The sequence below is a fragment of the Lethenteron reissneri genome, unplaced genomic scaffold (assembly GCF_015708825.2).
Source record: "Lethenteron reissneri isolate LAM-NWPU_2019-01 unplaced genomic scaffold, ASM1570882v1 scaffold_1533, whole genome shotgun sequence".
Taxonomy (NCBI): domain Eukaryota; kingdom Metazoa; phylum Chordata; class Hyperoartia; order Petromyzontiformes; family Petromyzontidae; genus Lethenteron; species Lethenteron reissneri.
This window is the reverse complement of record NW_026891260.1, coordinates 27,501-51,768: the sequence shown is the minus strand read 5'-3', so window position 1 is coordinate 51,768 and position 24,268 is coordinate 27,501. Positions and strand designations below refer to the sequence as shown.

Here is a 24,268-nt window from a genome sequence, read left to right as displayed (position 1 = left end):
ACGGGGGTCACACGTGGCGCACATGGTGAGAGAGGCGTGGTGAGAGCATTGACGTTCCTTCCCTTCTTCCACGAGGTCCAGGAACGCACGGCAGCAGCGGTAGTCGTGGTATCAGCGGCAATCCTTCAATACGCAGTACTCTAAAAATGCCCTGAGCCTCGCACTGCCGAGTAGAATCTTTAATGAACCTCCAAAGAGGGCGATCTCAACACCGGTGGTACTGGTCATCGGCAGGTTCACTCAGCTCCACATCTTCCTGCTGATCGGAGGAGAGCGATCGTTGATCACCTTGGTGGGGGAAATCTTCATGGGGAGGGGGTGGGGGATGATTCTTACCGCAGGCAGGAGCTGATGAATTCAACAAACTCCGGGTCGTGGTTTTTGAGTGCCCCGTGAAGTGACAAGCTCCCTGGCACCCTTCTCTTGACTGGGTAGAACATCATGCCCACACGATCTGCAGGAGACATGCACAGCAGGAGAGACACACAGTCACCAACCACCACTTTGCCCACCTACCCACTTACCCACCCACCCACTCTCCCACACACCCATTTACCCACCCACTCACCCAAGGAATTGAAAATACAAAGAGGCCCCCCCCATGGCCACCCCCCCAAAAAAACTACAACAGCTCCAGGCTACACCCTAACACTGAATCCGGTCGGTTGCTCGCCCCACCCTTCAACTCACCAAAGTAGTGCATTCCGTCAGGAGCTGCATCCATCATACATCTTGGAGGCAACCCGAGGATCTGCACATGGTTGAGATAAAGGCAAAGGTCACCCGTGTAGCTGCAACAGACTGTAGGGGCAAGTGCTTTTAGTAGTGAGTATAAACAGCAGCAACAGCAACGGTAATGCGAGTTTGGAATCAAACTCGCATTACCGGGTTTGCAGCTGAGCACGCTAACCGCTGCACCACTGCTTCCCCCACACGTACAAGACACACACGTGTACACACAACATACGATGGCTGCCATTCGCCAGGTCACCAAGTACCCAATCGCCCCCCCCTCTCCTACCTCCCCCCCCCAGAGCCGACAACTTCAAGGAAGGAGGGGGGAATCACGAGTGGGTGAACGCACAGTTGGAAATACCTCCATGCAGCACGGGAGGTGTCATCGCGGCTGTCCGACTGCAATAATTCCCGGCCGGTCACCAACTCCGCCACCGTGCAGCCCAGTGCCCACATGTCCACTGCACAGGTCAATCTGTAGCCCAGCAATACCTCCGGAGATTGGAATGGCCGGGTCCCACCAACATGCAGAGCTGCACAACAATCACAACAACAACAAATGTATATGTATGTGTGTACTCACTATGTCATGAACAGCATCCTTGTCACACACTGTCACATGTACAGACACTAAGAGACTTGCACACACACTGGTACACAGTCACACCCACACGCAGAAACTCACACCCAGGTGAGGTTACGTTGACGTTTCACAAAAAAGCTGGTGCCAAAGTCCGTGACCCTGATGGTGCCGGTCACGGTGTCCTTGATTGGAACATTTTTCTAAAGGAAGAGAGGCAGAAGGAATTCACACTCGAAGGTTACGCCAATAGCATTCAGCCAGCAGTGGATCAATCACGTACCACAGTACATACTAAACAGGGGAACTCGGTGAGGCATAGCGCCGTCGTCAACCTTTAGTCAAGTGCAACATTCCCTGTTTTCTGACAGCTGCCACTGGGGGTGCCCCTTTCAAATGCGTCAAGGCGAGCGATGTTCGTCGAGGCTCATCACATGTAAAGCTCTCTAAAGCACCATCTCAGTAAAAGGGTGCGGCTCTATAGACAACTTATCCTAGTTGCTCACAGCTGCCCGTTAACGAGTTACGAACCAAAAACCACACTCGAGGGCACACGGATTTAGGAACGATTTGGAAAGTTTCCCATTTGTAATAAAGGACTCTCTCTCAGATGTCGATCTCCGTTGTCTTTTATTGGGTTCGTTGAATCTCGATACCACGGCGTCTCGCTCGGGCCCGCGTCCCGCTCGACGACCTGTCCACAGCCCTCGGCTGCTCCCGTTATACAGTCTCCCTGCTGCTCCGATATGCAGTCTCCCTGCTGCCCCGTCAGGCAATCCTTGCAGCCACACCGCTGCCCCGCTATCTAGCGTCACTGCTGCCCCTTCCACAGCTAGCCTCTCACTGCTCCCGTTAGCTCTCTTCGTCTGACACCGATGGCTGTCGGTGTCAACGTCTCCCACCGCGTGGCGACCGCGCCACACTCTCCGTCTTTCCCAGCGTGGCCTCCTCGTGTTTCACTCCGTCTCCACCCTCCCTTCCCCTTCCGTTTCTCTCCCTAAATCCTCTCCCCCACGTGACCCTAACTCCACCCACTCCCCACGTGACCCAGACTCCGCCCCCCCTCAATCCTTGCTCGCATTACACATTCACAGCATGGAAGCCGACAATGGGCACCTGTCAGTTCAAAAGCGTGTTTGGCACGTTTTGAAAATCATTCTTTTCGGCTCCGGTTTGTGTTTCCCAAAGTTTGTGGCAACGCTGTGATCTACATTGCTGGTTTTCTCTGTGGTGAGTCCCCCAATAGCGACACGACTCTACACGACAGTTTAATTCATACCGGATCATCACCAGAGGTAACGTGACCCTGTCTCCTTCCAGATAGACGGACAGAGCTAACACATCGACCCTGTGACCAACGTGGGCGGTTTTCTCTATGGTCCGAGTCCCCAATAATGACACAACTCCGGAACAAAGTCCCGCTGAATGCTGTGTCCACTCACTGGCTTGATGTCCGCATGGATGATGCTCCTGGCCTTGGTGTGGCAAAGGAACTTGAGTATGCCCCTGGTGTAAGTTTTCACCATCCCCATGTGCAATTGCCGGAGCCCTGCCTCCCGAAATCACATCATGGAGGCTCTCCCTGTGAAAGAGGCAGAAGCAACAATTACAACAACGACGCAGTGTCAGTGTCATACCCTGCAATACTGCGTGGATTATGATAACGACAATATTAATATTCTATTTGCACATTCACGACTAATACGAGTCATAGTTCCGTGTGGGTTTAGGTCATTGGTTTGCTGATAAACCGAATCAGCTAGCACATCTGACCACTTGCTTTCATTGGCTCTGTTTCCGGGTGGTGGAGTTATCTATTAGGAGATACAAACTCCACGCAGAAAGGCGTCCGTGCTGAGACTCAAACTCAGGGATTTTCACCGAGGGGCACAAGCGTCACCACTACGCTGCGGCCAACCTGCTGATCGAGTGGAGGTGTGGCTATATAAAAGTGGGCGGCGCTGATTGAGAAAAGAGGAGTGGCCTCTAGTGCACCTGGGGGCACATGACAGCTCCACAGTATCGCAATGCGATACTGTGGAAGAGATCGGGGCTTTGATCCTGACCCTGACGCATGTATATTCTGAGTTTGCATGTTCTCCCCCTGGTCACGTGGATTTTTCTGCGGGTCCTCTGGTTTTTCCCTCCACATTTAGAAACATGTGTTTAGAGTATTTGGCTGCCATATATTTCCACATCAGCCACTTTTTTGAGCTATCATTTGTAGCCAGGCCGCTTGTGAAAAATAACTAATCGGGCAGTGGGCTTTACCTGCTAAATAAAATAGTTTTTGTTTAGCTAATGACGTTAACCACGCTATGGGGAGTGGGGGGGCGGTGCGAACACATGGTACGTACTTCAACAGCTCCAGGACAATGCAGTGGTGTCCTCTGAAGTCAAAATGGTTCAGGACTTTGACGACGTTGTAGTCCGCATCACTGCCCTCGCCCTGAAGTTCCAGAGCCATCTTGATCTCCATTCTCTGAGATGTATCACGCTTGGAGCTGTGCAGAGAAAATCCACAAATGAATCATGACTTAGACTTGCTTAAGGAATGACCAGAAACAAATTATATTCAGAATTAAATAATTATACGTTCCCCAAGTGTAATGTCATTGTGAGTTCCAGTAGCGCGCTCATGGAAGGTTCCAGAAAGGATAGGGAAGAGGATAAAATAAGCAAGGGATAGAGGGGGGTTTGAGGTGCTGTCTTAACGTAGTGATTCCCTAATGTGTGAATTGAGCCGACTCCAAGCATGGCCCCAGCCACACTCAGGATTTCCAGGAGCTGAGCCAAGCCACGGCTGAGCCACTCGTGTATCTTTATCAGCAGCTGAGTGGCTCAAGCCTGAGCCCAATCACGGCTGAGCTGGAGCTGAGCCTGAGTTTTAGAGACTGAGCCATAGCTGATTCGTGACTGAATGTGGCTCTCACAGAGCAAGGCATTATAACGTGGAACATCATGGGACCTCCTTTGCCAATACCAAAATATGAGAATAGATTTTCCCCTTTTTCCTTGCAACAAAACAGGTGTTAAGATGTAAAAAAAAAACTGAAACCTTTACAAGGAATCATGTCTGAATTAACCACAATACTTGTGGTCAGTATGCAAACAAAAAACATACTCTGATAATATATGCATTAAATTTCGATTTAAAGCTTTCGTGACTGCAGGGATTCATCTTCTTGGTTCTTTCGGTAAAGTCACGTAGAAGGGAAGTAATAAAATAATAAAAATAAAACATAATAAAACAATTCTCACGACGTTTCGGCCACAACGCAAGCAGCCGTCCTCAGGTGAAAACCAGGTCCGTCGAGGCGACAGAGTCTGAATGAAACAGCACACGAGCTTGGAGCATATATGCGCCCAGCTTATATATATGCTCCAAGCTCGTGTGCTGTTTCATTCAGACTCTGTCGCCTCGACGGACCTGGTTTTCACCTGAGGACGGCTGCTTGCGTTGTGGCCGAAACGTCGTGAGAATTGTTTTATTATGTTTTATTTTTATTATTTCATTACTTCCCTTCTACGTGACTTTACCGAAAGAACCAAGAAGATGAATATATGCATTGTCTTTTAAACTGATTGGTCCACACCAGAGAGCTTTCTGTTGAGTCTAGTCTCAAAACGGTGTTAAACCAGAGGACGCCAAAAGGCGTACAGCACACAGACGAGCACATTCAGAGGAATGAGAGCTCGGGGTGAGCAGCGACATCATGGGACCTCCTTTGCCAGTATATTTTTGGTCCTGGCAAAGGAGGTCCCATGATGTAGCTACTATAATGCAGAACGCACATGTTATAACACAGAACGCACCCGTTATGACATGGGACAACCTCCTTAAAGCGTGGAACGTGCCTTTTATAGCGTGGAACGTGCCTTTTATAGCGTGGAAGGCTCCCGTTATAACGCGGACCGCACCCATTATAATCCGAAATGCATCTGTTCTAATGCAGGAAAGCCCCATTATAACGTGGAATGTGCCCGCTATGAAACTGCACGGCTGAGCGGTATGATACAGTAGGCGGAATGCGGATTGATAACGTGACGTGACAGCATACCCTCCATTATTGGTCTCTTCATATCACTGTGTGCGTGTATTATATCTTGCAAAACTTTATCGTTACATTATATATGGGGATATTATGTTTTCTTAATGTGCTTTCCCTTAACGCGGCACTTTTCAGGAATGCATCTACCAAGTGAAATGAATAATTAATGTAATGTAGGAGAGAACTGATCCAGAACAGGGGGAGAACATACAAACTCCACACAGGAGGGCACCCGAGTCAGGAGTCGAACTGGGGTATCTCTGTGAGGCACGCGTTGTCACCACCTCATCACACGGCCGCCCACAGCAAAGGACTGAACAACAACGTCGTCCTTGTGACAACACCGCTCTGAATTCTTACCTCAATGGTGATACCAAGATCTTCACGGCCACCAGGGTGTTCCTCATGTGGTCAAGGCACCGGATCACCTGGCCTTGACCTCCTTCCCCAATCTTCTTCAGCACCTCATAGCGGTAGTGGAGGTGCTCATGCTGGACCTGCACCAAATTACAATCATTTAGACGGACTATATTTTGAAAATCACAACATGTAAGAAGTGTGAGCCTTATTTTATGAAATAATTTTTTATTAAGCGTTTGGTTTTCTTAAATCTGTAATTGTGGAATGCTCTGATGTCTGCTGGCTGAGACACCCTTAAAAAAGCTCATTAGCTCAATGGGCTTAACTTGTGAAATAAACTTGATTGTGAAGTGTGTGGGAGAGTGCATGTGTGCTGTCTCTGGGTGGTTGGTACTTCAGGTGCAATTGTGGTGGTCAAGGTTGACACCAAGGTTGACACAGGTCACACAGGTCACACAAGCTAGGGGAGAGGTACGTACCGGTCTGGACCGGTCCGGATCGACAGGGACGAGAGGTGGTTGGAACCGCTCTGAGGGGAGGGGGCTGGCGAGAGCCAGGGCCCGAGACACCCCCGTCCCTCAGAGAGAGGGGATATAAGACGGCTCCCGGAGAGCGGAGGGGGCGATCTCACGAGAAGCTGAAGGAGGTGCGGCCGGAGATCCTGGACCCCCAAGCCTCGAGGATGCCGCCCCGCTGGAACTGAGTGGGCTGAGTAGCTGTAGGCTAGGGGAGGAGAGTAGCTGAGTAGCTGTAGGCTAGGGAAGAGAGTAACAGAGTAGCTGTAGGCTAAGGAAGGAGAGAAATGAGAATAGAGCCGGAGGCTGTACCTCCCTAGGTTGTGTGGTTGGACTGTTCCCCCAGTGAGTCCTGAGGACTAGTGTTATCGGAATAAAAGCGTGTGGCCTCTACGAAGTCTCGGTCTCATTCAAGAATACTACAACTGGTGTTAGAAGCGGCCAAAGAACCTCGCCGACATGGAGACAAGACAGAAAGCGCTCACCAGGGGCCAGGAGAAGGACGTCGAGGGAGACGCTGAGCCGGAGGCGGGAGCGCCATTTCCGGAGGACGGGTCTGCGGGGCCCTCCAGGAGTCCGCCGACGTCGGGATGGGCGATCCAGTCGGCCCATGCCCGGCTGGCCGATCTCCTCCATGCCGCTGCCTCCATCCTCGACGAGCTCACGCTGGGGGGAGCGGGAGCGCCGGGTGGAGTACCAGGCCGGAGGATGGGACGGGTTCCCGCCGAGAAACGCGCCATTCCCGCGCAAAACTTTGACGTAACCTCCGGAGGGGGAGACGTCACTTCCGCCGGGAATGCGGCCACCGGGGATGACGTCACTTCTGCCGGGGGGGTCACCGCTTCCGGGGGACATGACGTCACCCGCCCAGGAGGTCAGGGGGCAGAGGTGGCCCGCGTCACATCCGCCATCTGCGGCTTTACATCGGGAGAAGCAGAGTTTTCGGGTAGGTGCCCGCCAATTCGGTCTGATATTCTGCCGCCGGAAGATGCTTCATATACTGCACTTGGGACGCTGCTGTCTTCGAGGGGGGACTACATCCCGGCGCTGCAACAGCGCTTGCCTTCGCTTCAGGTTTTCACGGCTGCTTTTTCACGCCGTTTCGTGGCAAATGCCGAGACGGCTGGGTGGTCTGCCGACATCGCTCTCCGAGCCCTGCCTTCCGCCTTGGACGACGTGGCCTTGGCCACGTTCCTCCTTATTCCACGGAGGCAACGCTCCACTTTGCAGGAGGCCCTCGATCGGATGGCCTTAGTGTATGGACCTCCATCCGAAACAAGACATCGGCTCGCCAGTCGGAGGAGGGAGGCGGACGAGACACCTCTTGCCTATCAGAGTGCACTGATGGCGTTGGCTCAAGCAGCCTATCCTCGAATGGACGATGTGGGCCTGGACTCCATCGTGCTTGAGAAGTTGCTGCTGCTGGCTCAGGAACTGAGGATTGCCATCCACGTCAAAGACGAAGCTAACCTTTCCTCGCTGGGGGCGGCACATTACCTGCACACAGAGTTGCTCCTCCAGTGGGATGGGCAGGTGGCTGCGTGCGCCGCTGCAAGAGTTGACGAGGTCCCGGATACCCAGGCCTTCGCGTCGCAGCGGGCCGCCAGTTGGAGGGGGGCCGACCGGCCTCGCCAAGGGGAAACCCGGGGGAGACACGGATCCCCGCGGGCGTGGGCTCGCTTCACGTGCTACAACTGTGGCCAGCTGGGTCACCTGGCATCGGGTTGCCCAGCACCCCGGCGCCGGGCTCCGGGTCATCCACCATCGTCCGCCCGTCCGCCGGCCGCTCCACAAGAACCCCAGGCATATGGCGACACCTCACGCACACGGTCTCTGCCCGCATCTCATACACCGCATACACCGCATACACCGCGAATCGGCGCGCCACTAAATCGCGTTGCGTTGAAGGGTGGGGAGCGGAATGGGGCTGATGTTCGGGGGCCACTTCGCGCGGCTCAGTGGTCCGAGTTGGCCCACAGGGTCGTGGCCGCGGCGACGGGCTCGTCGGTTATTCTCGGGGATATTGAGGGAATTCAATTTAGATTGTTGGTCGATACGGGGGCTTCGGCTACTATAATTTCCGACCTCATATACAACGTGTTACCAAAGAGATGTCAGGCACTCACCCCGTTCTCCGTCCCTTGCTTTGCGGCAAATCGGGGTTCCCTCGGGATTATTGGCCAAATAACTGCACAAATTTGTATTGGCGACATTAAATTATCTGGTCCCGTTTTGGTTTCCGATGCCTTGGCCGTTCCCTGTTTGTTGGGTACGGATTTCTTGGGGAGGATGCCCATCAAAATTTTAATTGACAAAGGCTGCATCGAGCTTCCTTCGGGCCGCCGGATGGCGTTTCTGCCCTCACCAAACCGGCTGCGCACAGCTTGCACGACTGTTCCGGCTATGGCGTCTGAAACCGTGCGGATTCCGCCGGGTGCGCAGATGCTAATACCACTTCAGTTACGCAAACCACTGGAGGCAGACGCTACGTCGGGGGTTTTGTTGTCTCCTTCAAATACGACCGAGCGAGGGTTGGACCTGGTGGGTGCACAAACGCTTGTGCCTAGAGATGGACAGCCCTTCATTCAGGTGCTGAATGCGGGGTTGCGGACGAAGGTCGTGCACCGAGGGGCTGTCGTTGCACATGCGTCGCTGCCGCTGCACACTGACTCTGTCGCGGCTCATGTCGGTGAGGCGTCGGCGTTCGGGACGCAGGTGGGTGTCGATGAGGCATGGATGGATTCTCTCTGTTCAGGGGCTGAAAATCTTTCAGAGTCACAAAGATTAAAGCTGCGCATGTTGCTTCGTGATTTTCCCGATGTTTTTAGCAAACACAAATTCGATGTTGGGTGCACTAATCTATTGAAACACCACATTGATACGGGGGATTCCGCTCCCATTCAGCAAAATCCGTTCCGATTGAGTCCGGCAGAGAAGGAACATGTCCGGTTGGCAGTGAATGACATGCTTGCCGCAGACATTGTGGCTCCCTCCAACAGCCCATGGGGTGCGCCCATTGTGCTTGTTAAAAAACATGATGGCAGTTTGAGGTTTTGTGTGGATTTTCGAAAGCTTAACAAGGTTTCGCTGGCGGACGCGTATCCGCTCCCTCGCATGGACGAGTCGCTCGATGCCTTGGCGGGGGCACGGTATTTTTCAACCTTGGACCTTTTGTTGGGGTTTTGGCAACTGCCCTTGGATGACGCTTCCAAACCTAAGACCGCGTTCCGTACGCCACAGGGCCTTTATCAGTTCAACCGGTTGCCCATGGGATTGCACTCAGCTCCAGCGACGTTCCAGAGATTGATGGAACTGGTCCTCGCTGGCCTGCAGTGGGACTCTTGTCTTATATATCTGGACGACGTGATTATTTTCAGTCGTACGTTTGAGGAACATATGGACAGACTGCGGGCTGTATTTCTCAGAGTGCGATCAGCTAACCTTAAATTTAAGCCTCAGAAATGTTTCCTGTTGCGTGAATCGGTGCGGTACCTCGGCCACGTTGTCAGTTCTACGGGTATAGCCACCGATCCTGCTAAAACTGACTGTGTAAGAACGTGGCCCACGCCCACGTCTGTGGGGGAAGTCCGCAGCTTTATAGGCTTTGCGTCCTATTACCGCCGGTTTGTTGAGGGGTTTGCGACGATCGCCAAACCCCTTCATGTTCTGACGGCTAAGGGGGCTAAATTCCATTGGGGGGAAGAGGAAGACAGGGCGTTCAGGGCGCTTCGCGATGCCCTTGTCCGAGCTCCTCCCTTATGCTATCCCGATTTCACGTTGCCCTTCATCCTGGACACCGATGCCAGCAATACCGGCATCGGCGCGGTGCTTTCGCAGGTTGTCAACGGGGTCGAACGGGTCGTTGCCTACGGCAGTAGAGTCCTGTCTCTGGCAGAACAATGTTATTGCGTCACCCGCCGTGAACTGCTCGCTATTGTCGTGTTTGTTCAACAATATCGACCGTACCTGTACGGTAGGCATTTTACGATTCGTTCCGATCATGCCGCGCTACAGTATGCGTTGAAAATAGACCAGCCGTCCGGCCAGCTGTCACGTTGGCTTGAGGTCCTACAGGACGACACGTTCACGGTGGTGTACCGGAAGGGGACACAACATTTAAACGCGGATGGCTTGTCACGCCTTCCTCCGGGTGATGGGTGCGCGTGTTTTATGGGCTCGGGGAGATGCAAATCGGCCACGAGTACCGCTCCGGCTTCTCCCTTGGCAGCGGCAGCAGGGGTGGTCGATAGGGAACCTGTCGCCGAGGGGGACTCGCAGGTGTTGGTCGCTCGCGACTCGCTCCTCGATCTGCCTCTGGACGAATGGGGACGGTTCAAGATGGAAGACAATTCCCTCCTCAGGTTACGCCGTCGTGCGGAGAGAGGGGGAGATTGTCAGGAAAGGGTAGGTACTGTCAGGTTGCGGGAGGGTCTCCTCATGTCATGGGACGCCAGCTCGGGGCATTACAGAATCGTCGTACCCACCGCTCTGCGGGGCAGGGCCGTGTGGGCGGCGCACGAACGCATCCTGCATTTGGGTATTCACAAAACGCTCGCTACACTGCAATTGGATTTTTTTTGGCCGGGAATGGCGCGCGATGTCGCCGACCTTTTGAATAGTTGCACGCAGTGTGCGCGGCGGAAACACCCGGCTAGGGCGGCTTGCCCACCCCTTCAGTCCATTCAGGTGTCCCGGGTTAATGAGTTGGTGGCTCTTGACATTCTGGGTCCCTTCCCTGTCACCGCTCGGGGAAATAAGTACCTGCTGGTTGGGGTTGAATATTTCACCCGTTGGCCTATGGCCTGGCCCCTCCCCAACCAGTCGGCGGCAGCCATTGCGGAGGCGTTCCTCCAGGGCTACGTCCTGGATAAGGGCGCCCCGGAACGGCTGCTAACCGACCAGGGAAAGAACTTTTCGTCCAATCTTCTGCGGGAGGTTTGTGACCTTTTGTGCACACAGAAGGTCCGGACTTCCCCCTACCACCCGCAGACCGATGGTATGGTCGAACGTCTACACCGGACCATTACCTCTATGTTGTGTCATCAGGTAGACGACACACAGTTGGATTGGGACTTGAAGATTCCCGGAGTTCTGGCCGCATATAGGTTGGCGCCTAACGCGGCCACGGGCTATTCGCCCTTCTACTTAATGTACGGCAGGGATGTCGACCCCCCCATGGAGGTGCAATTGCGGGTCCAGTCTGCGGCTTCTCGCTCGAAACTGTCCGAACACGCTCAGTTCAATATTCGGAAGTTGGTTGAGGCGAGGGTGGCTGCGCAGGAAAATTCCAGGGCAAGGCAACGGGCCAATGAGCGTCTGTATGATCGCCGGGTTACGGTGTATAAATGGGCGGTAGGGGATAAGGCGTGGCTGCACTGCCCGCAGGTGCCGCTGTCAACGTCATCGAAATTGCTGCGGCCCTGGCGGGGGCCGGTCGACATTGTTCGGGTCGGACCAGTGTGTTAGGGTCGCGTGCGGACGGCGTTCTTGGTACGTGCACCCCTCGCGCCTGAAGCCCTATGTCGCACCACGCACTCACACACCTTCATCTCGCAGGGGCCGGCCGCGTGACGTGTCCGGCAGGTTGGGGGAGGGGCCTCGTGACCCCCTTGTTGTTCCAAAACCCCCTGCCACTCTTTCGGATGCTGCAGGTGAGTCCACCTAGGGTGGTCTCGCCAGAGGAGCGGGAAGCGAGCCGGCCGCCTGTCCAGCAGGAAGACGGCTCGCGGGCTTTGTCCCCGGGGCCTCGAAACGTGCCGGACGCCCGTCATCTGGCCCCTCCTGACCCTCCGCAAGGAACGCTGGCTTCTGGCGATGGACCCGCCACACGGACTCGTTCGAAGGGTCTCAGGTTCTCCTGAGACCTGTCGCAGATACACTGCCTCCTCGCGGGGCCTGGGTGTTCGAGTCACCTTGTTCGTTGGTGTGGTGTGTCCGCGGTGTTCTTGTGTACAGGGGGGTTGGGGTAAATTATCGGGGATAGTTGTGTTTGTTGTTGTTCTGTTGTTGTTATTGTTGTGTTGAGGCTCACGCATTGTTCTTGTCGTGTTCAGAATTTCTGGTTCGCGAGTTAGGGTTGGGATGTGGATAATGATGCAGCCGGGACGGCTGCGTGCTGTATAGGGGGGGGGTGATGTGGTGGTCAAGGTTGACACCAAGGTTGACACAGGTCACACAGGTCACACAAGCTAGGGGAGAGGTACGTACCGGTCTGGACCGGTCCGGACCGGCAGGGACGAGAGGTGGTTGAAACCGCTCTGAGGGGAGGGGGCTGGGAGAGCCGGGGCCCCGAGACACCCCCGCCCCTCAGGGAGAGGGGATATAAGACGGCTCCCGGAGAGCGGAGGGGTCGATCTCACGAGAAGCTGAAGGAGGTGCGGCCGGAGATCCTGGACCCCCAAGCCTCGAGGATGCCGCCCCGCTGGAACTGAGTGGGCTGAGTAGCTGTAGGCTAGGGGAGGAGAGTAGCTGAGTAGCTGTAGGCTAGGGGAGGAGAGTAGCTGAGTAGCTGTAGGCTAGGGGAGGAGAGTAGCTGAGTAGCTGTAGGCTAGGGGAGGAGAGTAGCTGAGTAGCTGTAGGCTAGGGAAGGAGAGTAATGAGAATTGAGCCGGAGGCTGTACCTCCCTAGGTTGTGTGGTTGGACTGTTCCCCCAGTGAGTCCGGAGGACTAGTGTTATTGGAATAAAAGCGTGTGGCCTCTACGAAGTCTCGGTCTCATTCAAGAATACTACACAGGGATTGAACCTGGCCCCCTTTCCCACTGAGCCACGTTGCCGGGGGGTTCATCGCTTACTGCTCGTTAACCGTTGGTTCTTCACGGGCGATCATATTTAAATATTTTGACTTGAAGAGGATTGGTCATTCGTTTGCCGCACACGACGATTGTGCGTGTATGCGCCATGTGCTGACGCATCGCGAGAATCGTCATTTGAGAATTAATTTACAAACTGTAACTCGATGTCGGGATGTTCAAATGTAGTAACTTCGTGTTCATTGTAAAAAAAATTTGTTTTATCATTTCCACCGCCCTCTGCGGGACATCGATTGCTCAAACCCAAAAGCGAGATAGACACAGACAAGGAGACAGAGAGAGAGACGGAGAAACAGAGAGAGAGTTGGAGACGGAGAGACATGGGGAAAGAGATGAGGAGAACTACAGAGAGACAGACAGAGAGACACAGAGAGACAGACACAGAGAGAGAGACAGACACAGAGAGACACAGAGAGAGAGACACAGAGAGACAGAGAGAGACATGCACACAGAGAGACAGAGAGAGACAGAGAGAGACACAGAGAGACACAGAGACACCGAGAGACAGAGAGATACATGGCCACACAGAAAGATAGAGAGAGACATGGGGAGAGAGACAGAGAGATACATGGCCACACAGAAAGATAGATAGAGGCATGGGGAAAGAGACAGGGAGATATCCACATAGAGACACAGAGTTAAAGAGCGACGATGTTAATGATGTTGATGATGGAGTTGACGCAAGGTAAATCAACACCCGTTCATAATAAAAATCATCCATCCACCACGACTGCTGCTGCTTGTTGCCAGCTCCTAGTGGTGCGATTCCGACCTTCTGCAGTCCGATCCAGAAATTGCCATTGGCCTGCGAGTGTGCCGATGCGAGTGGTTGGCGTTGACCACCCGGTCAGCCGATCCCTTGTGTAAGGCGTGTCTGACGAGGCACACGCTGGGATGGGAGGCACCACACTTTGTTCACTTGACAGCAACAGCTACGGCAAGGCTGTTCTACACTCCAACGACAGAGAGAGGGACGATGCTTCACGCCCGGAGCCTCAACACTCTCGGCTCCCACCGGCGTGACCGTGCACCAGGGTCGCAACCGGGTACCCGATACCCGTACCCTACCCGATACCCGTACCCTACCCGATACCCGTACCCTACCCGATACCCGTACCCTACCCGTACCCTACCCGATACCCGTACCCTACCCGATACCCGGCTACCCGTACCCAGCCGGGTACGGGTAGCCGGGTATCGGGTAGGGTATTTTTAGTGAGAATTGTACTTTATTATGTTTTATTTTTATTATTTTATTATTTCCCTTCTACGTGACTTTACTGAAAGAGCCAAGAAGATGAATCCCTGCAGTCACGAAAGCTTTAAATCGAAATAAAATAATATTATATTATTATATTATAGTATGATATTATTTAAATATATTATAACATGATTGTGTTATCATATTATATTATTTTATTATATAATTATTGTATAGTTGTATTTTTATTATTTTATTATTTCCCTTCTACGTGACTTTACTGAAAGAACTAAGAAGATGAATCCCTGCAGTCACGAAAGCTTTAAATCAAAATTTCTAATTTCGTTACTGCAGCTCCATGCTATTAACATTCCTTCCCTTTATTAATGCTAACCCTACTCCCTCCCTTTGATGCTGCTAATCCTGCATAATGCACGGGCATAATATGACTTTGAAACCCCCCGCCCACCTCCTACGCATTCCACAAGTAGTGACTAATCCCATATCTGCATTTCCCAAACATATGCTAAATTCCTCTTCATATGCAAATGATTTTGTCAAGGCGCTCTTCCCCCTCCAACCCAGCTTAAATATACGCTCCAAGCCTGGTGGTGTTTCATTCAGACGCTGTCTTTTCGACAGACCTGTTTTTCACCTGAGGACGGCTGCTTGCGTTGTGGCCGAAACGTCGTGAGAATTATTTAAATGTTTTATATTTATTATTTTATTATTTCCCTTCTACGTGACTTTACCGAAAGAATCAAGAAGAAGACTGTAAAGCAGTCTCATAAAACCTTCACGTGCAAACATCAAGGAAGTTTGAAGCAAGCGGTCATCTGGTTTGCAACGGTGTTTTTTTATTTTTCCTCTTTGGGGAGTAAGCATCGCTGAATACTTTCATGTCACTGCATTACAATTGCACGCAGGGTCTCTAACACACTATAGCTCGGAGCTAATGGGTTGAATTGAAATCGTTTTTTGTTGAAAATTAAAATGCTTGTTTTCTCATATGCAATGTTTAAATTATTAAGGAGATCGCACTTATCACTGAGAAACCAGGAGAGCAGTGGAGGAATTACGGGCACATGTTCTCGCTGGAAATTGCATCGGGGTCGGGATCGAACCCACAACCTCATGCGTACCAGGCGAGGTAGTCAACGTCTAGCCACCGTGACACAGATGGGCAAGTTGCGTGGAACTTGCTTTAGCGGTGCTCACAACAATTGGAAAAGCACCGGGCGGATAAAACGGTGGAATAACTAAACGTGGCGATGTTTACGGGAAAGGTGGTTCTGCAGAGAGGATGGAGATAGCGTTGCGATTGACGTATCTAGTTTACAAATCGCGCTTTACGCTCTTGACGCCCTAAAAACTTTGAAGCATGAAGAATTCTTACTTGAAATCGGCGTTCCCCCCCCCCTTTCAACTCATCAATAAATCAAATCAATGAAAGTGATGTCACCGTCTCATCTACCAGCGGCGGGCGTCGATAGACAATGCGACTGTTTGATTTCTTGAAACACGACACAACAATTTACGGAACAGTAAATATTTTTTTATTAGAAAACTAATTTGTCACCTCGAGCTGCTTAGCGGGGCGACGCCCCAACTCCCCCGTAGTGGGGACCAACCGCGACATGCAGGCAGCGGCGGTGGCCCCGAGGAGCTGGTTATAAAAAGAGCCTCAACTCGGCGCACAACTCAGACGCGTGGAGACGTGGGAACAGCAGCAGCAGCAGCAGCGGTAACAGCATCATCCAGCAGCAGCAGCGGAGAGAGCAGCTGACCAGGGACCGTGTAAGTCGTCGGCCCTGCCTCCACTACGGGCTGTGTGCTCCGTATAACGTCGATTCAAGAGCACGAAGAGATGATGTAATGCAGCGATACCCGCAATTGCCCCTACAGGCCGCCAGGTGTCACCCTGTCACTACACGAATTAAGAGATCAAAGAGGAGGCACGCGAACGACAAACAATCACGGGGAAGACGCAGATCGTCGGGGAAAAAATTAACCCGTAAAAACAAAGTTTTTCACTATAAATCCTTTATATGCGTGGCGGCTAGAGTCCTCTCGTCCTCTGGCTTGAGATGACTGCCACCTATGGGTCAGATGATTGCCTGGCACCATTAAGCAATTGGTAAATAAATAAAAATTCCTAAAAAGTGTAAAATCTTGGAAAAAAGTTTTCGCGAAAATAAATTGTCACGAACAACGAGTCTGTGTGCAAAATGTCAGCTCGATTGGATCACGGGAAGTGGGTTAAAAAAACGACCGAAAGATTTGCACGGTCGTAAGCGCGCAAGCAAGCGAGCGAGTGAACTTAATATAAAGGATTTAAAAAATCAAAAGTGTTAAAACCGACGGGGGAGCGAGCGTTGAACGCCGTGAGAAAAACCCCAACGAGACACGAGAGACAAACGTTGAGATCCCGAGCGGAGGAGGCCGTGCCAGCGAACACGACTAAGACGCAGTGGGAGGAGGTGGTGGAAGAATCGGCATTGTCGTCGGCGTTGAGAAGTCACCGCGGAGTGTGGAGGCCACCGCCACCGCGGACGAGAAACTGTGCGGGGGGAGAGGAGGCAGAGCGAGGTGACGGTTAAACACCCGTCACCGGGCAGAGGCCTCGTTGGGGCCGTGAGAAGTGCCAAAGTGATCTTCTTGGTTCTTTCGGTAAAGTCATCACGTAGAAGGGAAATAATAAAATAATAAAAATAAAATAATTCTCACGACGTTTCGGCCACAACGCAAGCAGCCATCCTCAGGTGGAGACCAGGTCTGTCGGGGAGACGGCTGCTTGCGTTGTGGCCGAAACGTCGTGATAATTATTTTATTATGATTTATTTATTATTATTTTATTACTTCCATTCTACGTGACTTTACCGAAAAAACCAAGAAGATGAATCCCTGCAGTCACGAAAGAAGCTTTAAATCTAAAGGCCAAAGTGGCCGTGACGTTTGTACCGCTCGCCTCTCGTTCTGTGTTTTTATTTCACCGGGAAAGGCCCCCGCCAGAGCTGCTGTTCGACGCTTTTTTCAGAAGTGTCCCGGCCACCGCAAACGACAGCTCGACAAAGCGGTTGTTGTCATCATCATCATCACGTCTCCCCAGTGCTAGCGATGTTCACTACACACCGCACCGGGTACTCATTTGAGGCCGAGCCGACCTAGGGGAGGCCCAGGACCGGTTCAGAAAATCGTCAGGAAGAGGGGCCTCCGGCACAAGCTTATTCAATACAATTTTCATTCGTGATTTTGTCGTGATTTATTGAAGGTGGAGGGGTTACCAGCCCCTCGTACCCATCCAGAGCCCCCATTAAGTGGCGGTGACGTCACCACGACGCTTGTGCCAGGCCATGTGCACCTTGAGGCCACGTGAAGTGTCGAGCGCCCGCTGGCAGGAGGTCACGGGGCAGACCCAGCAGGTGCCACGGGTCGACTAACTGAGATGACCGAGACGACTGGCTGATGCACCACCTTTGCCCCCTACTGTACCAACTTGCTGTGCTTTAGCCACCCGGTGCTCACACACACGCACACACAGACACACGCACACACAGACAAAGATAAAAGACAAAGATCCCCCGTATAGCCTTAACAGACTGTAGAGGCAAGTGCTGTTAGCGAGCACCTATGAAGGCCGGAACGGTACACGAGGGGGTGGGTGGCCAGCACCACGCCCGACCGCCTTTGTCTCCCTAGTGGCGATGTTTACACACCGCACCAGGTACTCATTTGAGGCTGAGTCGACCTAGGAGAGGCCCAGGACCGGTTCAGATAATCGTCACTGGTGTTGGCCGTGAGCGGGAATCGAACCCGGGTCGCTAGGTTCATAGCGCAGCGCGCTAACCGCTACATTACCGCTCTCCAACATACACACGCACACACACAGACACACGCACACATACAGACACACACACAGACACACGCACAGACACGCACACACGCACACACAGACACACGCACACACGCACACAGACACACACACACACAGACACACGCACACACACGCACACACAGACACACGCACACACAGACACACGCACACAGACACACACACACAGACACACACACAGACACACACACACACACGCACACAGACGCACCTGGCCGTGCTGGGCGGGGCGTCGGTGATGGTGGTGACGAGCTGGCTGAACGAGGGTCGACAGGAGCTCTCCGCGTGCCAGCAGCTCAGCATGAGGCGGCGGAGACACATGGGACATCCCATGGGACGTGGCAGTCGCCAGCCACCTTCCACTGCCTCCATCACCTGGGGGGCACACAGAGACCCATAGACTACTCATAGAGACCCATAGACTACTCACACAGAGACCCATAGACTACTCATAGAGACCCACAGACTCACACAGAGAGACCCACAGCCGCACACAGAGACCACACACACACACACACAGACCCACAGACTCACACAGAGACCCATAGACTACTCACACACAGAAACCCACAGACTCACCACACAGAGACCCACAGACACACACATAGAGACCCACAGACTCACCACTCAGAGACCCACAGACTACTCACACAGAGACCCATAGACTCACCACACAGAGACCCACAGACTCACACAGAGACCCACAGACTCACACAGAGACCCACAGACTCACAACACAGAGACCCACAGACTCACCACACAGAGACCCACAGACTCACAACACAGAGACCCACAGACTCACCACACAGAGACCCACAGACTCACACAGAGACCCACAGACACACCACACAGAGACCCACAGACTCACAACACAGACACACACACAGACTCACACTACAGGGCTGCTGGTGCTGAACTCACGTCCCGGTTGCTCATGTCCCAGTATGGCCGCTCGCCGTGTGTCATCACCTCCCACATGACGACGCCGTAGCTCCACACGTCGCTTGCCGACGTGAACCTGAGCTGGGAAATCGCCTCCGGGGCGGTCCAGCGGATGGGGATCTTCCCCCCCTGGGGAACATTCAAAATTTGATTTCGCCCTCGGCTTTCGCGGCCGATGTCGTCAGTACGCGATGAAGGGTTTAGTATTAGGTTTTACTGGTAGGAACGAAGTGAACCAGCCTACAATAGATAATATCGTCCGTCCGATGGTCGATTAGGTGTTGCAACATCGCCCCCTACTGCAAACACTTGGCAGGACCCTACAAAAACCTTTAGACTCAGTGAGGCTTTCCTGGCTAAACAAGTGTAACATTCCCTTATAATTCCCTGAGATAGCTTTTAATTAAAACATTTAAATTACAAATTAACTCACAGCGGCCTAATTCCCTGAGATAGCTTTTAATTAAAACATTTAAATTACAAATTAACTCACAGCGGCCTAAAGCCTACAAGCTCGGCCTAAAGCCTAGAACTAGGCCTCAAACTCTCCCTTCGTATCGTACCCCCGCGTGTGTGAAAGGGAGTTAATGTTTAACAATGTTACATTCCCTCATGTTTTGAAATAGAAACATTTACATTTAAAGCTTTTACATTAATAATTAAAACATTTTAATTAAAAATTAACTCACAGCGGCCTAAAGCCTACAGCTAGGCCTAAAGCCTAGAACTAGGCCTCAAACTCTCCCTTCATATCGTATTTATTCGTTCCTACCAGCCCACCCCGCAGGGACCTGTTTACCCTTTCAACTGGTACAAAACTGACACCTTTATACAAGGCATCATGTTTGCAATAACCACAACACAAGCAGTCAAAATGCAAACAAAAAGAAAGAACTCTGATAATGGTAATGATATGCACTGTCCTCGAAGCTGATTGGTCCACACCCGAGACAGCTTTTCTTAGAGCCTAGTCTCACGTGGTGTTGGACCAGATGACGCCAAAAGGCGCACAACTCAAAGACAGTGCACTATCAGAGTATTGAGAGCTGGGCGTAACCATTTACACTATGAGACATCTCCTATATCAGTGGCGAAATATAGTAGTAGGTTTTTACCCTTTAAACTGGTACAAAACTGACATCTTTCTCCCCCCACCTTTACCCGGGTGGTGTACACCGCGTCGGAGTGGTCGTCCGGCAGAAGCATCCGCGAGAGTCCGAAGTCGGACACCTTGCACGTGAGCTCGCCGCTCACGAGCACGTTGCGGGCGGCCAGGTCCCGGTGCACGTAGCCCACGCGGGACAGGTGCCGCATGCCGCACGCCACGTCCCGCAGCATCCCCACCAGCTGGGGCAACAGCAAGTGGCCCTTCTTCTTCTACGCCGTGGTCCAGGCCAGAGGGGGGGAGGGGGAGGAGGGAGAGGGGGGGGGCAAGAGAGGTGGAGAGGGAGGAGAGGGAAGAGGGAGGGTAGGAGAGGGGGGAGAGGGAGGAGAGGGAGGGGGAGAGGGGGGAGAGGGGGAGAGGGGGGAGAGGGAGGGGGAGAGGAGGGAGAGGGGGGAGTAGAGGGAGAGGGGGGAGAGGGGGGAGAGGGGGAAGAGGAGGGAGAGGGGGGAGAGGGGGGAGAGGGGAAGAGGGAGGAGGAGAGGGTAGGAGAGGGGGGAGGGAGAGGGGGGAGAAGGGGGAGAGGGGGGAGAAGGGGGAGAGGGGGGAGAGAGGAGGGAGAGGGAGGAGAGGGAGGAGGAGAGGGGGGAGAGGAGGGAGGGGAGGAGAGAGGGGGGAGAGGGAGGGGGGAGGGGAGGAGAAGAGAGGGGGGAGAAGGAAGGAAGAGGAGGGAGGGGGGGAGGAGGCGATGAGGAGGAGGCGCCTGGGTGACGTTGCTGCTTGTGCGGCCGTCTGGAACGCTCTTCCAGGAGCTGCGAGGTGCTTTTACGTCATCGTTATCGTCACCGTCGAGTTTGACAAACTAATTTGTTTAGAACTGCCGCTTGTTGTGTTTGGTTTGCCCCCCGCCCCAGCGCCAGTTGGCTACGTAAGGTGCAAAGGAAGTTTGATGCACACGCGTGCAGTCATCACCGCAAGCGGAGCCCCGGTTAGTAGGAACTACGGCACACAACAACAACAACACAACAACAACAACAACACAACAACACAACAACACAACACAACAACACAACAACAACACAACAACACAACAACAACAACAACGCCACCGTTTGCTCTTCATGTGTGGACAGTTACAGACACAACCGCTGAGTGTTGTGAGGCTGCAACGCACCGATGATCGCATCACTTGGCATTGCCACTTCTTACCCTGAGGAACACATCCAAGGAATGGTTTTCCATGAATTCGGTGATGATCATGACGGGTTTACCTTCGTCGAGAGGGCAAGAAAAGCAGACGTTAGCAATCCACGCAAAGCATTCACGACTAATACCGCAACATCATCACAGGGTCACATACGCACCTTGTATTGCTGCCAAGATGCATCGCTGTGTTTTCATAAACACGAACTTTCAGAGGTACGAACAAACCTGTTCGTACGTCCGGTTGCCCGTTGTGAACCGAGAGTTGTAAGTTCAACCACCACACGCAATAGATGATGGTGGTGGCATCTACATCTGCAGAGCGTGAAGAACCAGTGGCATCTACATCTGCAGAACGTGAAGAACCAGTGGCATCTACATCTACAGAACGTGAAGAACCAGTGGCATCTACATCTGCAGACCGTGAAGAACCAGTGGCATCTACATCTGCAGAACGTGAAGAACCAGTGGCATCTACATCTGCAGAACGTGAAGAACCAGTGGCATCTACATCTGCAGACCGTGAAGAACCAGTGGCATCTACATCTACAGAACGTGAAGAACCAGTGGCATCTACATCTGCAGAACGTGAAGAACCAGTGGCATCTACATCTATAGAACATGAAGAACCAGTGGCATCTACATCTGCAGAACGTGAAGAACCAGTGGCATCTACATCTACAGAACGTGAAGAACCAGTGGCATCTACATCTGCAGAACGTGAAGAACCAGTGGCATCTACATCTACAGAACGTGAAGAACCAGTGGCATCTACATCTACAGAATGTGAAGAAACAGGGACATCTACATCTGCAGAATGTGAAGAACCAGTGGCATCTACATCTGCAGAACGTGAAGAACCAGTGGCATCTGCATCTGCAGAACGTGAAAATCCAGTAGTGTAATGTGCAGTGTGTATAGTGTAGTGTATAGTGTAGTGTATAGTAGTGTAGTGTATAGTGTAGTGTATAGTGTAGTGTATAGTGTAGTGTATAGTAGTGTATAGTGTAGTGTATAGTAGTGTATAGTGTAGTGTAATGTGCAGTGTGTATAGTGTAGTGTATAGTGTAGTGTATAGTGTAGTGTATAATGTAGTGTATAGTGTAGTGTATAGTGTAGTGTATAGTAGTGTATAGTGTATAGTGTAGTATAGAGTAGTGTAGTGTATAGTGTAGTGTAATGTGCAGTGTGTATAGTGTAGTGTATAGTGTATAGTGTAGTATAGAGTAGTGTAGTGTATAGTGTAGTGTAATGTGCAGTGTGTATAGTGTAGTATACAAGTACACCACACCGGTGTGTTGGAGAGCAAATCCACAACATTTCCCATCCGAGTACGGTGACGTTTCACCGGTGATGACAACAACGGGCTTCACCAGCCGCACAGCCAGCGACGTAACAGACTCGCCGCCGGTGTGACTTTGTTTAAACTGCGTAGAAGGGACGTTCTCTGCAGCAGCTCACTCTTGGTGACGACGCCCTCCAGGCGGACGATGTTGCGATGGTCGAACTGGCCCATGACGCTCGCCTCGCACAGGAAGTCTTGCTGCTGCTGCTCGTTGGATCTGCCCTTCAGCGTCTTGACGGCCACGCTCACCGTCGCTGCCCCTCCGCTGCTGCCCTCACGCTTCAGGTATCCGATGCGCACCTTGCCAAACTCTCCTGCGGGCCAAGGGGTCGGTGGCAGTGGGTAGCACAAAGTAAAAAAAAAGTTAGAGCCCGCGTGTTTATGTGGATGCAGCCCCGACGCATTGTCGAGGCTGGTGGTGCAGCGACAGAGTCAACCACGCCCGGCCGTCTTTGTCTCTCCCCCCCCAGCGCTGATGGATCTGTACACACTGCACCAATCAGTGCTCACTTGTCAGGCTGGGTTGACCTCGGTTCAAGTTGCATGTATTAGGTGTGGCCCTGTGAGCCATTCGGCTCTTGAATCGGGTGCAACCGCAACAAACAAAGAACAAAAACGTGAACAAGAAAACATCTTAAAGTGACTAAGTGCAAACAGGTCCACACCCGAGACAGCTTTCCTTAGAGCCTAGTCTCACATGGGTGTGGACCAATCAACTTCAAGGACAGTGCTTACATTATCAGAGTTGTGTTTTTTGTTTGCATTATGGCTGCAGGTATTGTGGTCTATGCAAACATGACTCCTTGTAAAAAAGGTGTCAGTTTTGTTGCCAGATAGAAGGGTAAAACACAATTATCATATTTTTTACTGGCAAATGAGGTTCCAATGGTGTAAATGTGACGTTAATAGCTTCCAAAAGCCAAACAGTTTCTCCCGCTCGTCCGCCATTGTTGTCAACGTGCACCAGGCGGTCTCCAGAGCCCTGGAGGCACAAACATTTCTCGCAAATTCTCAGCGGCGGTGTCAACATTCTTTTGAAGTGTGAGTAAGTTTTAGTTGACGGTACAGACGTGTCTACCCCCCCCCCCCCCCCCCGTTCACCTGCTCCGATGACCTGTCCGAGTTTGATTCGCGAAGCATCGATTTCCTTGGCGAACTCGCGGAGAGCGTCACTGGGCAGGTCGTAGTCGTGTGGGTCGATGTACAGCCTGAAACCCGGCATCTTCACTGTGGGGGGCAACGGCGAGATTAACCGGGCACGGCGGTGTGAGAGTGTGTGTGTGTGAGGGGTGGTGTGTGAGGGGTGGTGTGTGTGTGTGAGTGTGTGAGGGGTGGTGTGTGTGTGTGTATGAGGGGTGGTGTGTGAGGGGTGGTGTGTGTGTGTGTGAGTGTATGTGTATGTATGTGTGTATGTATGTGTATGAGTGTGTTGAGTGTGTGTGTGTGTATGTGTAAGTGTGTATGTATGTGTAAGTGTGTATATATGTATGTGAGTGTGTGTATGCATGTATGTGTGTATGTATGTGTGTG

At 52.4% G+C, this 24,268-nt stretch overlaps 1 protein-coding gene across 1 annotated transcript in view; it reads right to left on the bottom strand.

Annotated features, from left to right (window-relative positions):
• Positions 1-332: 332 nt before the first annotated feature.
• LOC133362577 (ephrin type-A receptor 4-like) overlaps positions 333-24,268 on the bottom strand; it is a 37,716-nt gene continuing 13,780 nt past the window's right edge. Inside the window, exons 9-24 of the mRNA XM_061581514.1 lie at positions 23,840-23,965; positions 22,855-23,052; positions 21,400-21,461; positions 20,250-20,465; positions 19,068-19,217; positions 18,358-18,521; positions 10,055-10,128; positions 8,868-8,989; positions 7,956-8,028; positions 7,648-7,825; positions 6,728-7,065; positions 5,728-5,893; positions 3,673-3,819; positions 2,758-2,821; positions 1,437-1,518; positions 333-454 (exon numbers count right to left, since the gene is read on the bottom strand). Of these exons, the coding sequence (XP_061437498.1) occupies positions 333-454; positions 1,437-1,518; positions 2,758-2,821; positions 3,673-3,819; positions 5,728-5,893; positions 6,728-7,065; positions 7,648-7,825; positions 7,956-8,028; positions 8,868-8,989; positions 10,055-10,128; positions 18,358-18,521; positions 19,068-19,217; positions 20,250-20,465; positions 21,400-21,461; positions 22,855-23,052; positions 23,840-23,965 (2,282 nt within the window). The remainder of the gene's footprint in view (positions 455-1,436; positions 1,519-2,757; positions 2,822-3,672; positions 3,820-5,727; positions 5,894-6,727; positions 7,066-7,647; positions 7,826-7,955; positions 8,029-8,867; positions 8,990-10,054; positions 10,129-18,357; positions 18,522-19,067; positions 19,218-20,249; positions 20,466-21,399; positions 21,462-22,854; positions 23,053-23,839; positions 23,966-24,268) is intronic.